The sequence below is a fragment of the Raphanus sativus genome, unplaced genomic scaffold (assembly GCF_000801105.2).
Source record: "Raphanus sativus cultivar WK10039 unplaced genomic scaffold, ASM80110v3 Scaffold2900, whole genome shotgun sequence".
Taxonomy (NCBI): Eukaryota; Viridiplantae; Streptophyta; class Magnoliopsida; order Brassicales; family Brassicaceae; genus Raphanus; species Raphanus sativus.
Window position 1 is genome coordinate 1 of NW_026618207.1, and position 13,263 is coordinate 13,263.

The window sequence follows — 13,263 nt, forward strand, 5'->3', positions numbered from 1 at the left end:
CCTTTGACCCAAGTTGGGGTACTCTTTTGGGTTTGACTCCAAGTTTTGAGTCACAATTGGTAATTCTCCCTAATAAAAATTGCTTTATATTAATGGGAGAATTGCTAAAACCAACCCAAAAGTTGATTGCAACCCTAAAAGTAGACCCCATATTCAATCAATTGCAAACCCAACTTAAAGGAGTGTTAAAACTACTATTTAGCCCTTGTGACCAAACAAAAAAACATAAAGTCATTTTTTTTTACCAGACTATTGTATTGTGCTGTGAGTAGCAGACTGATGTAGTAGGTTTTTGTACCAGACTTGTAGTTGTAACAGACTATGTATTTTGCATGCAGCAGACTTCTGTGAAAGTCTTCTTTTAAAGAAGACTAATACTTAAGTCTGCTGCTAGACAATGAGGCAGCTTCTTTTGTATCAGAGATTATCAGTATTATTCTTTTTTTTTTCATTACATCAGTACTCTTGTTTTTGACAAATTCAACGAAAAATATAGACTTACATAGTAGTCTTCATTCATAGTAGACTAACTAAAAAGTCTGCTCGGCCGAAAGCAGACATGTAATAAACCTGTCTAAAGACCTACAAACTCAACATTCATCACATAAGACAACATCCAAAGCAACAATACAACTCATAAGTTCAATATTGACTAAAAATCCACAAATCCAACATAAGTTCAATACATAAGACAACATCCAAAGCAACAATACTAGTCATAAGTTCAACATAAGTTCAATACATAAGCCAAATCCAACATAAGTTCAATACATAAGACCTTTCATCCTGGACAATTAGGACGGGTGTGGCCCGGTTTCTTGCACTGGGAGCAACTATAGTCCTTGTGCTGCTTACGTGGTTTGTTTCCCCTCATCCTAGAAATTTCAAGCCAAGTTTGCCACCTCGATTTCTTTTGCCTACCCGGACCACGCTTGACAGCAGGAGGAAGGCATTTATGCTTGTTCGAAGCTTCTTTGTCCTTACCTTCTTTGTCCTTACTGAGAGCTTCCAAATCTTCATCAGTAGGTGATGTGTCCTCACTTTCAGAAGCTTCCAGATCCTCACTTTTGGGCGCTTCCAAGTCCTCACTTTCGGGAGCTTCCAAATCCTCACTCTTGAGAGCTTCCAAATCCTCACTTTTGGGATAAATATTTGCTGCGTATGCTGCATAAAGATACTCCTTTGAATAGGATTGGCATACAAGAGTAGAGACATGAATGTTTACATCTTTTGCAGCTGCAATGGCATGTGAACAAGGTATCTTCTCAATATCGAACACACCACATTGGCACCTTCGAAGTTCCAAGTCAACAATACAATCTCGGTGTCCTCCTCTCACAACAAATCGCCAACCATCAATCCGTTCCACTTTCATCATATCTGCATACTCTTCCCGAATAGCCAATATTTTTTCAACCCCACGACTATGTTGTGATGTGAGACTTAAAGCATCTTCTCTCCTTTTAAAAAACCACCTTCCAAGCTTCTCCCGTATAAATTCAAGAAGGAATGAGATGGGGAATCCTCTGGCTGGCTTAAGTGCAGAGTTAATAGATTCTGCGATGTTGCTAGTCTTTATGTTGTATCTGTCACCTTGAAAGTGCACTCGTGACCATAAAGAGACGTCAGCATCCTCCAAATAAGTTGCAAGGTCTGGGTTTATACTCCGTATCTCATCCATGTAGCGATTAAAATCGAAGAGCGTATGTGCATAAGCAGCGCCTTTGACCAAGTACAACATGTGCTTTCCCTTGAACTTTTGGACTATGTTCTGTTGTAGATGATAATAACAAATTCCTCTCTTTGCCCAAGGGAAAACCTTCTCACACGCCTTCTTAATGGATTTGTGTCTGTCAGAAACTATCACCAAAGCATACTGATCTGAAACACATCTCCGCAATTGGGTAAAAAACCATTCCCACGAATCATCATTTTCCGCATCCACAATCGCAAAAGCCAATGGAAAAATCTGAAAGTTACCGTCTTGGGCAGCAGCAACTAGCATAACTCCTTCATACTTTCCACTTAGATGAGTGCCATCTACCACAAGAACCCTCCTAAGATAGTTGCAACCAGCTATCGAAGCTCCAAAAGATAGGAATAGATATTTAAATCGGTTCTTATCATCTTTCTCAAGACATGTGACAGTTCCCGGATTCGATTGCTCGATCTGACGCAAATAAGAAGGCAGATTCTCATATCCATCTTCTGCTGTTCCTCTCACCATCTCTTGGGCACATAGCAAAGCTCGGTAAGAAGTGGTGTAACCCAGGTTCAGACCAAACATGTTCCGCATCGAATCTTCGATATGCTTCGGTGTAATCCCATCTATAATCCCAATAGACTCAATAAACAGTCTAGCAACATATTTCGGAGTATACTGTTTCCGTTGAGCCATCCGATCCCCCACTGAACATGTATGAGTTTTCAAATATTTTGTCACCCAAAATGTCTTTGGTCCATGCTTCACACTCGCTCTGAGCTTCCAACCACATCCTTCAACACGACACTTAGCCACGTACAAAGTTTTCGTTGTCTTGTAAGCTGTGAACGTAAATTTACCTTTCACAGCAACCAACTTCAGCTTTGCAACGAGCTCAGCCTTACTAGCAAAACTCTGACCGACATATATATCTTCATTAAAAGACATCAATCTTCCTCCAGTACCAGCATACTCCGCTTGTTGTCCATCATAAAACCCTTGATCATCAGAATCCTCATCTTTCAATTTCCCATAATCACTGTAGTTTACAGCATCAACAGCATCAACCGCATCATCAGCATCAACAGAAACATCAGCAGTTTCTTGAGCATCATCATCAGTTTCTTGAGCATCATCAGCCTCATTCCAATCTTTATCAAACCCTTCATCACCACTATCAGACACATCAGCATCAACAGCAACATCAGCAGTTTCTTGAGCATCGTCGTCACCTCCAGCTTCTACTTGACACTGGCTTGATACACAAAGGCGTACAATGTGGGTCTTACATAACTCGATCAAGTTCCGTACTTGTCTATCACTCGTGACATGCATAGGAGGAGTATCTGGACCCATTTGCTCTAAAAGTACGTCTGGTAAGGAATATGTCAGCTCCACCTTCTCGGTTTTCTTGTTCAGATCATAATCTTCTTGTGCCATTTCAAGAAGTTCACCATATGTACAACCATCATGCACAAAGAACATTCTCCCTTTTTTCCATTTATCAACCACAAACTCCCACAAAGAGCCTTTCACCACCCATTCTCCATACACAACAGGCAAATTAACCATTACCTGCAAAAATAATACATTTACAAAATTAGCGAACAATAATTTTATGTTTGATAAAATTATAAATGTAGACTTCCAGAGACGTCTACACATGTTACCAAACTACATACTCAAACAAAAAATTCGATAGTTTCCTAATTATAAAATATTATCTTTTAAAAATAGTTAAGAACAATTAGTATTAACTAATACACAATTTGAAACAAAAAAATCTTGAAAATACATTATGAATAATACACAAATTCACTTTTTATATATTTTCAACAGTAGACTTTCGTTTCTGTCAACAGAAATGTAGACTATTATATAGGTCTACAAGTTTGGGTTAGTTTTTGCAATTGCAAAATTCACGGGTTACTATCTTTATTTAAAAAAAATGTTGTGATTTTACACAAGTAGACTTTGTTTTCAGTCTACATTTTGAAAAGGTTAGTTTTTGCGATTGACCAGAACTCATCCCAAATTTGACTTTGAAAAGTAGACTTCAACAACAGTCTACAGACGAAAAGTAGACTTCAAGAACCGTCTACATTTATTTTATTTTTCTGAACAGGTTAGTTTTTGCAATTGACCAAGTTGACTTTCTAAACATAGACTGACACAAACGTCTACATCTTTGTAGACGGTATCTGAAGTCTACGCGATAATCCGATGGGTTACTTTTGCATTTGACCAAAATAAAATAGTAGACTTCAGAGGCAGTCTACTTTTTTTTTTCAGAGTTCGGTAGACGGAATAAGAAATCTACAACTTTTTTCCATCCTGGTCAACTTTTAAAAATTTTAGTCAAATACAAAACTAACTTAATCAACATAGTCAAAGTTTGGGTCAAATGCAAAACTGACCTTCTGTAGACTTTACTAGCAGTCTACATTTCGTAGACTGTTTCGGAAGTCTACTTTGAAAAGTCAAAAGTTCGGTCAAATGCAAAAACTAACCTCTTTACGTAGACTTCTTTGTAAGTTTACATACTATTTTTTTTTGTTATCAAAGGAAAAGTCGTAGACTTCCAACAAAGTCTATTTTATGTGTTTTTTAGCATTTTGGTCAATTGCAAAACTAACCTGTGCGTTGACTTGTAGACCGCAATGTAAGTCTACTCCTTCCCGTAGACGTACAAAACAGTCTACTGTCGCGACACAGATCTGAAAAAATGATGAAAACCATGAAAACAGTAACCTTTTTCCGATGTAAAGCTTGTTTCCACCCTTTTCCACCGTCCAAGCTCCAAATATGAGTAAAAGGATCCAACTTTGCCTACTCACAACAGTGTAAACTCGAAAATATGAAATTATAGTTATGAAAATGAAAGTTATGGGAGATTTTTAGATTGAAATGGAGAGGAAATGAGAGGAAATGAGAGGAAATGAGAGTTTTTTTGCTTAGAATCACAACAAAGTGGTTGTATATTGAATTCTTGAGGTTTAATGAGCTCAAAAATGGTTGTTAATGGTGGTTGAAAAATTGATGATAATGGCATTATTGTAAATAAGAAGAAATGTTTAGGGTGTAATAGGTTTTTTATGATTTTCGAAATTATTAAATAATTAAATAATAATGGCAATTTTGTAAATAATTTAAAAACATAAGGATAGTTTGGAACTTTTCATGGTGAATAGTAATGACAAAAAAAAAGAGGTTGGTTTTGGGGTTGAATTGAATTTGTAGGTTGTTTTTGAAAGAAGCCCTATATTAATTTATGAAATATTTAAAAACTATTATAGATTAAAAATATTATAAATAAATAAATAATGAAAAAATTATGAGATTGTTATAATAAATATTTTTGTTTTGAGTTATAATGACAGTGACTTTTACTATTCTTTGATAAATAACATTATATTTTTAATATTTATTTTAGTTTTAGTGTTTAATTTTATAATATTCTTCACTAAGCTAATTTATTAAAATATTTTTTGACAAATATGACTCAAAATTTCAAGTCATCCCTAAAGTAATTCATATTTTTTTAGTATCGTCTTTGTGCTTTACAAATGATGTAATTGTATATCTTCTTTGTGTGTGTTTTGTATACTTCTGATAAGCAAAGTATATTTGAGAATATTAGAGTGTGATGGATTATGTATGTTAAGATTAGTTACATTTGAGTTCGATTTTTGTGTCTATATTAATAGATTACGACGTATAAGATATTATATTGAGTGAGTGAGGTTTACGTGTTGCTCTCCTTGTATGTTTTTTGGCTAAAATTGGTTGGTTAATTGTGATTTACTATATTTTAAATTCTTAAGAATAAGTTCGTGCCTTTCATAATTATCATTTGTATGAATGAATAGGGGTCAACATGATTGCATTTCGTTATGGTATATGTTAGGTTAGAAATAATATTTCATGAGTAAAAACCGAGTGTTTTTTTTTTGATAATCCATAGGTTCTCCACTTCGCGGATCATTTTCCTGGATCCGGTCAAGCAGCAGTCCACTTCACCCGGAAGGATTATATCTGAGATAGAGCCCAGTACCGCTTTGGTGTCCAGAAGAAGTAGGGTAGTTTTCGTATGGGGAAAATCGAACCCGGATAGTGGTTGCCACCACAGACCCGTCCTGCCACTTAGAATACCTCGTCCGGACAATAAAAACCGAGTATTTCGACATTGATTTATCAGGATCGGCTTGGCCGCCGATACTGACTGCTATTTCTTATTGACTTGTAAGTTTGTAACTTGTGTGATGTAATTTGAGTGCATGCTTGATTAAGGAAAATAAAATTAAAACCTCTAACAAGTTTTTGTTTCTTTTCTCTTAAATTATGTATTTTTCTTTGTATATAACATATATATATTTTTTCCCTTACAAAATTTAGTAAATTTTTCGTTTATATGTTTTTAAATGCATAGATAGATATATAAATCTATATATTGTAAAATTATAAAGATAGTAAACATAATTAAGAAGATATATATTTTTTTCTCATCTCTTTCTCTTCCAATGTTCAAAGAGGATTGTCTAATTTTCCGTAATTATCTCTGTCTATTTTACACCCAAACCTGTTTTCCTTTTTTTTTTTAGCAAAACCTAATTTCCTTTCAGTTTTGTTTCTTTTTTCCTCACTTTTTTCTCATTTCTTTATGGTCTAATGCGGGGATTGTCCTCCCTGCGTTGGACCCGTTGCCCGAGTCGGGTCCATACTCACGCCACCCGGAAACTCTCCTTTGATAATTAAGCTTTCATTGTTATGGGTTGCTTCAACTCCAAGCATTCTTCTCCCGCTGGTCCTCCACGCCATCTCCGCCGCCGTCTAGACACTGCCGTCCACCGGAGTCATCCCCAAAACAACCACAAACCTCATGTTCTTCCCAGTCCGCCACCTCACCGCCGTGTCGTTAACTCATCTCCAAAAAAACATCGCAATAAAGACGATGATGCTGCAAGATCGAGGACAACCGGAGTTAGCCTGAGATCGGGATTGACGCATGGCAATGTAGAGGCTGAGCAGGTGGCGGCTGGTTGGCCTTCATGGCTCAGCTCCGCTGCACCGGAGGCCGTTCATGGATGGAGCCCATTACGTGCGGAGGACTTCGAAAAAAGAGAGAAGGTAAAAAAATAACCCTAAATCTATAAACAGCCTTGTAACACAAGAAACAGACCTATCCATGATGTCAACAACTAATTTGCACCTAATTTTTTAAAAATAAAATCTTAGATTGGGCAAGGGACGTATAGCAACGTGTTCCGGGCTTGTGAGGTATCGACGGGACGAGTTATGGCTCTAAAGAAAATAAGGGTTCAGAATTTTGAAACTGAAAACATAAGATTCATAGCGAGAGAAATCATGATTTTGAGAAGATTAGATCATCCTAACATCATGAAACTCGAAGGGATCATCGCCTCACGGAATTCAAATAGCATGTACTTTGTCTTCGATTACATGGAACACGATCTCGACGGCTTATGTTCATCTCCTGACATCAAATTCACCGAGGCACAGGTAAGAATTATATGTACACACAAGTAAAAAACATATCGTCTGGTGCAAGTAACTCCGTTTTTTTTATCTTTTCAGATAAAATGCTACATGCATCAGCTTCTGTTGGGAGTAGAACATTGTCATTTACGAGGGATAATGCACAGAGACATTAAAGCTGCAAACATTCTGGTGAATAACAAAGGAGTTTTGAAGCTAGCTGATTTTGGACTAGCCAACATTGTAACGCCAAGAAACAAGAACCAGCTAACAAGTCGGGTTGTGACGCTATGGTACCGTGCACCAGAACTTCTAATGGGTTCCACGAGTTATAGCGTGTCAATCGATCTTTGGAGCGTTGGATGTGTTTTCGCTGAGATTCTTACCGGAAGACCACTTCTTAAAGGTAGAACAGAGGTGAGAAGGAGACCCAAGCATATGAGGTTATGAGATAAGAGATAATATTTATGAGTTTTATGTGTGTTGTTTTATGTAGATTGAACAACTTCACAAGATTTATAAACTCTGTGGACCCCCAGATGAAGAATTTTGGGAAAAGAACAATAAGCTTCATGCTCAAACTAAGATGTTTAGACCACAACATCAATATGAAGGTTGCTTGAGAGAAAGTTTTGAGGAGTTTCCAAAAACAGCAGTTAATCTTCTGGAGAAACTATTATCTACTAATCCTGAGAAACGAGGAACTGCCTCTTCTGCTATCATGTCAGAGGTATTTACAAAAAAAAAAACTAAACAGACATGAATATAATTTAAACGGACACTATCTAAGTCTTATGTGTGGGTTTTGCTGTTATTTCAGTACTTTAACACAAAGCCTTACGCTTGTGATCCATCGACGTTGCCTAAGTACCCTCCTAACAAAGAAATGGATGCTAAGTACCGTGAAGAACTTCAACGAAGGTTTCAATCAATTGATTTTCACAAGATTTGTATATATGTGTGTCGAGAGATTACAATATTTGTTTTTTTTTTTGCAGGAGAAGAGTTGGTATAAGGAAAATAGATAACTTGGCACCCAAGAAATCAGGGAAATCACGTAGAACAATCAAAGAGCCTACTAATCTTAACAAGTTGCCAACGCAACAGGTATGTATCGAAGCTGGAATTAGACCGGAGTAAACCGATGCATCTAATTCGTAATTTGGTTAAATGTTTTCGCAGGAAGGGAAGAAGGAAGCCGAGACAGAGATCACTGTCCAGACCCCATCGGGGACATCTCAAGCGACGACTCGAAGCGAGTTTCCGTACACCGGTTTATCTCAAACCACGGCTCCGGCAAGCGGGTTTGCATGGGCTGGGGCTAAGAAGAGGAAAGAAAACGACGCAGCTTCAACGCTGACTTATAATCAGCCTGCAGGATCTGCGAGCCACGTGAGTGGCATGAGCATGGCATTTGCTAAGAACACTTTTGGGCTAACAATAAACGAAGACAAGCCGAGCTTTCTTAGGCCGCACGTTTCTCTAGACTCCTCTGACGTGTTGTTGTTCCCTGGCGTGCATCACAAGAAGTCGGAAAAATATACGGTAAGTCATTTGAATTTGGTATGATGATTTTTCATGACTTGGCGCCTTAATGTTATAATATGGCATAATCTTTTAGGAATTGACGAATGCTGGGGCGAATCTGAAGATTTTTCAAAGTAATGGGATGAACGAGATACTACGAAGGACTGAAAGTGATGCCATTGTCGATGTTCGAAGACCGCCAAGAATAGAAAGAGGTTAAAAATGACAGAAAAAATAATCAATAGCAAATGTCGTATGTGTATCTTCACTTGGCATCATTTGTAGATCAACATTAAAAAAATTTGTCACAAACAAACCAAGGCGGGTGTCTGAAAAGTTGATTTGCATATACATGCACGTTTGCTTATTAATAGCAAATGTCGTATGTGTTCACTTGGCATCGTTTGTATACAAGCAATTCCATCGACAGTACTTACTTCTCTCATTCTTTGTCGTTATCTCCCCTTCAGACATTTCCTTTCCTTGTGAGTTTCACACTGCCATCGAGCCTATTTTCTTTCAGTGCCGAGAATGAAACAAGCGAATGTCACTATTTTCTTGAGACCGCCAAAAAGAGAGATTGGGCACAGAGAATTATGTACATAAATTAAAATATAAGTCGAGAAACTTAAAACTACAAGTTATGTACAAAACTGCTGCTGGTATTTCTTTTACTAGACTTGTCCGGTCTTACATTTTAAATCAAACGAGGTATTTTAGATGAGTCCAAAAAACAAACAAACAAAAGATTGAAAGAAGTTAATGTCTTTGAGTGAACATTTCTTAGAAGGAGAAACAAAGGGAAGTGGGAATTATTCTTTGGAGCGGTCTACCGGTTTTGATTATTCAGAGGACTCGGAGCTGAGCAAGAAAAGCAGCACAGAGATCCAAGAACAGGAACTGAGGACCATGTACTCTCTGCAGATCCAGCAGATACTTGTCGTCCCGTGTTTTATACAACTGTTCCACCATCAACAACAAACATTTTATCAGTCCCACAGATTCTTATATCAAAATTCGAATGGAGCAAGATTAATTATATATCTCTGTCCCACTTCCAAATGGTCACAGACATTAATTTAACACACACATCAGAAACAGCGTGAGACGCAGGCAACCCCCATCTGAGTCATATAAATGTGTGCTTTTTATCAAGAAGTGACCCCAAATGAAGAAGAGGATTTATTTATTTACCTGAATTTCAAACTTGACAACATTTGGAGACTTAACAGCTGCATCGTTTTCTACTATGCTGGAGTCATCTCCGAAGTAGTTGTTATCATGCATCGAGTTACTGAGCATTCTATCTGAGTTGTTAGGAACCCATCTGCACTTCATGTTGTATGGCCCTATCTTCTTCCAACACACACTCAAATCTTGCAGGGCTTTCAAGACCTCTGTCATTATTTCACGCGGGTGAGCCCTAGACTGTTGGATCCAGTGGTTTGAATTATCAATCAATCAAACTAAACATATTAAAAAATAATCAGAAGCGTTAATTATTATTAGCATAAATTCAGAAAAGTATAAAGACCTGAAGTCCAAGAGCCCACTTTCTCTCAGCAGGGTATTGAGATCTCAAGCCAACTCCTTGGAACTCCATCAGTCCTGGAAGCCTATGGCTAACTGGTGAAGCTACGCTTTCTGCTGGATGCACTCGCGGTGTACCTTCCTGATTAAAATTTTAACATTTCAAGGATTACTTCAAAGATCTTTTGCTGCAGTAAAAGAAAGGACAATGAGAGACCCACCATAGTCTCTTGAAACTCAGCCCCGAGATAACCAGCAGAGACGCGGAACCGGTTGTCCAGTATCAGATAGTATGTCACAGTCCCCTGTTAAACAGCAGTCGACAACAAATTGAATATTTTAGACACGATTGAAATTTTTTACGTTTAAATATAAAAAAAAAAGAAAGAGAAATAGCAAATGGAAAAGAGGCTGAGAGAAGCACATACATCATTTTGGGTCCGGTTGCGGAGAGACTCAATGAGGAGGTTTCTGTCAAATCCCATATTGATAACTTCTTGGAGAATCTCCTCGTCAATCTACAAATGAAACCAGTTTTGATAAAAAGGGGAATAGAGACAATCTCTGACGAAAAATAAGAGAGTAGAAACGTTAGGGTTCACCTTTTTGGCCTGCTGAACCGTATCTGGAGGAGGAACAGCTAAATACCTAGGAAGATGAGCTTGGAACCAATGGTGTTGCCGTATCTCAGGAATGGTTACTCTTTTCATGGGGTCTACCACGAGCATCCTGGGGATCAGATCTCTAGCACCACCGGATAAATGGCTAGGTAGTGTGTATATTCCTCCCTAAAAGGACGAAAAGAGATTAACTTCAAAGATGTTAGACCAAAAAAAAAAAAGAACAAAAAGATCTCAAGGTGTTTTGGGAGTACCTTAATCTTCTTAAAAAGGTTGGGAATGTTCTCATCATCAAAGGGAAGAGTCCCACAGAGAAGAGCGTAGAGTATCACACCACAGCTCCAGACGTCTACTTCAGGGCCAGCATATAATTTGCCCGAAATGACCTGAAACAATTTACTGATTCTTAAGAATAATCCCTATAATACAGTAGTGCTCCTCAGATACAATGAAGGTCACCTCTGGAGCAGCGTAATTGGGACTACCACAGCTTGTCTTGAGAAAATGACCATCTCGCATAATGTTGCTCAGTCCAAAATCAGCAATTTTTACATTGCATTTGGAGTCCAAAAGCAAGTTTTCAGGCTTAAGATCCCTGTGAACTACCATATTCCGATGGCAATACTCAACTCCCGATATTATCTAACATCAAAGACGAAGTCACGGCTCAAATATAATGATGATGATGATGATGACTTGGAAAGTTACATGTCAAAATCAAAATGAAAACAATACCTGCTGAAAAAAGTTCCTGGCCTCGTCCTCCTGTAGTCTACCCTTCTCCACAATATAGTCAAAGAGCTCACCAGAGTTGACATACTCCATGACGAGATAGATATCAGTGGGAGTCTCGATGACCTCATAGAGACGGATGATGTGAGGATGCATAAAGAGTCTCAGGATTTTGATCTCTCTCCTCACTACAACAAAGAGAAAACAGGGAAAAAAAACACTAAATGAGTTTTTTTTTTAATTAAAGGAAGCTCAAAAGATGGGGAATTTTCAAAAATACCACTTTTAAAGTACCACTATTCATCTTTACCACCACTAAATACACATTTTCAAAAATACCTTATTTATTAAAAGGTTAAAGGTTCTTATATCTTTGTTTTTATATGCTTTTCAAAAATCTAATTATAAACTCTAAATCCTAAACCTCCAACTCTAAACCCTAAACCCTAAATCCTCAACAATAAACCCTAAACCCTAAACTATATACCCTAAATTCAATACTCTAAACCTTAAACCCTAAAACCTCAATTATAAACCTTAAATCATCAATTATAAACCTTAAATCTTCAACTCTAAACCCTAAACTATATACCCTAAACCCTAAAACATCAAATCTAACCCCTAAATCTTAAACTTTCAAATCTAAACCCTTCATTGAAAGTGGTGGTAAAAATGGTTAGTGTAAACATGAAAAGTGGTACTATGAAAATGGTATTTTTGGTAATTTCTCTCAAAAGAAAGACAGACAGAAAAAAGTGTTTACCTTTTTCCTCCATCTCCATGTTCTTGATTTTGCGACGGTTGAGGATCTTGATGGCAACTTTGTGTCCGGTCAAAGAGTGTTCAGCAATCTTAACACGACCAAAGGAACCGATACCGAGAGTTCTGCCAAGCTTGTAATTAGGTAGAATCGATTCCACGCCACCACCTCTACCTCCTCCTCCTCCTGATCCATCCATTTTCTTCTACACAAAGCTGCACACACAAAAAGAGAGCTAAAATATTAAAAATCTAAATACACAGAAAGACTTTGAAACAAGTAGGCTGCAAAGTAGCGAGAATTAGAAACTTTTTATTATTATTTATTATTATTGAGTTAAAAACCAAAATAAGCCAATTTCTATTCAATCCAAATAAATTCCCCGATTCTTTGCTATGACCGAACAAGTGAGAGCATGAAGATATATATATAGTAGTAGTAACACTAACGGAGCTTAAAAATAGCAATTTCAAAAACTACATCCCCCAATTCGAAATAAGAACCCTAACAATCCAATCACCAGATCTCTAAGTAATCTCGTACTTGATACATACAGAAACACTACGATTCCAAAAGCGATCAAACACACTCGGATTTGCAATTTAACTTCTAAAAAAAAAGAGAGAGAGACGATTAGTTTCCGAAAATAGAAGATTCGAACTTGCCGTAAATAAGAGAAGCCAAAATGCAGAGCAAGGAAACAAACAAACAAAAAAGAAGTAGAAATTAGATTGCGAAACTGAAAGAAGATGAAGAGATGAGCTCAATTACCAGATTCTGAGAGATTCTCTCGCTCCGCTCTTCTCCTGCCTTGCTTGCTTGCTTGCTTGTATACACAATTATTAAATTTTTATTTTCTCTTTGTTTCCGTAAACGGATTAATAATCGTTTATTAG

The 13,263-nt window shown here is 37.3% G+C and overlaps 3 protein-coding genes across 4 annotated transcripts; 1 reads left to right on the forward strand and 2 right to left on the reverse strand.

Moving 5' to 3' along the window:
- Positions 1–705: 705 nt before the first annotated feature.
- On the reverse strand, positions 706–4,917 carry LOC130506123 (uncharacterized). Its single transcript, XM_057000759.1, has 2 exons — positions 4,454–4,917; positions 706–3,277 (listed from the first exon to the last, which is right to left on the reverse strand). The coding sequence occupies exon 2, from the start codon at positions 3,272–3,274 to the stop codon at positions 782–784; it is 2,493 nt and encodes an 830-aa protein (XP_056856739.1). The 5' UTR covers positions 3,275–3,277; positions 4,454–4,917; the 3' UTR covers positions 706–781.
- Positions 4,918–6,421: 1,504 nt separating this feature from the next.
- Positions 6,422–9,161, forward strand: LOC130506124 (cyclin-dependent kinase C-2 C-like). Its single transcript, XM_057000760.1, has 8 exons — positions 6,422–6,829; positions 6,938–7,222; positions 7,298–7,615; positions 7,695–7,928; positions 8,019–8,119; positions 8,197–8,305; positions 8,381–8,743; positions 8,820–9,161. Exons 1-8 carry the CDS (start codon positions 6,470–6,472, stop codon positions 8,943–8,945), a joined length of 1,896 nt encoding a protein of 631 aa, XP_056856740.1. The 5' UTR covers positions 6,422–6,469; the 3' UTR covers positions 8,946–9,161.
- Positions 9,162–9,366: 205 nt separating this feature from the next.
- LOC130506125 (SNF1-related protein kinase catalytic subunit alpha KIN10-like) lies at positions 9,367–13,262 on the reverse strand. Of its 2 annotated transcripts, XM_057000761.1 has the most exons (11): positions 13,139–13,262; positions 12,371–12,582; positions 11,611–11,795; positions 11,335–11,517; positions 11,130–11,261; positions 10,858–11,043; positions 10,684–10,773; positions 10,477–10,560; positions 10,260–10,397; positions 9,920–10,153; positions 9,367–9,685 (listed from the first exon to the last, which is right to left on the reverse strand). In XM_057000761.1, the coding sequence occupies exons 2-11, from the start codon at positions 12,564–12,566 to the stop codon at positions 9,572–9,574; spliced, it is 1,542 nt and encodes a 513-aa protein (XP_056856741.1). In that variant the 5' UTR covers positions 12,567–12,582; positions 13,139–13,262; the 3' UTR covers positions 9,367–9,571. The 2 variants fall into 2 exon arrangements, with proteins under 2 accessions (XP_056856741.1, XP_056856742.1); XM_057000762.1 differs by lacking the exon at positions 9,367–9,685 and having other exon boundaries at positions 10,010–10,191.
- Position 13,263: the final 1 nt, after the last annotated feature.

Bases quoted from the DNA above. Each gene is read 5' to 3' on its own strand.
- LOC130506123 (XM_057000759.1), bottom strand. From the start codon at position 3,274: ATGGTTAATTTGCCTGTTGTGTATGGAGAATGGGTGGTGAAAGGCTCT.
- LOC130506124 (XM_057000760.1), top strand. From the start codon at position 6,470: ATGGGTTGCTTCAACTCCAAGCATTCTTCTCCCGCTGGTCCTCCACGC. The intron at 7,223-7,297 runs GTAAGAATTATA...TTATCTTTTCAG, and splicing joins TCAAATTCACCGAGGCACAG to ATAAAATGCTACATGCATCA. The intron at 8,120-8,196 runs GTTTCAATCAAT...TTTTTTTTGCAG, and splicing joins CGTGAAGAACTTCAACGAAG to GAGAAGAGTTGGTATAAGGA.
- LOC130506125 (XM_057000761.1), bottom strand. From the start codon at position 12,566: ATGGATGGATCAGGAGGAGGAGGAGGTAGAGGTGGTGGCGTGGAATCG. The intron at 10,398-10,476 runs GTGGGTCTCTCA...AATTTTAATCAG, and splicing joins CTGAGTTTCAAGAGACTATG to GAAGGTACACCGCGAGTGCA. The intron at 9,686-9,919 runs GTAAATAAATAA...ATGGTGGAACAG, and splicing joins TTGTCAAGTTTGAAATTCAG to TTGTATAAAACACGGGACGA.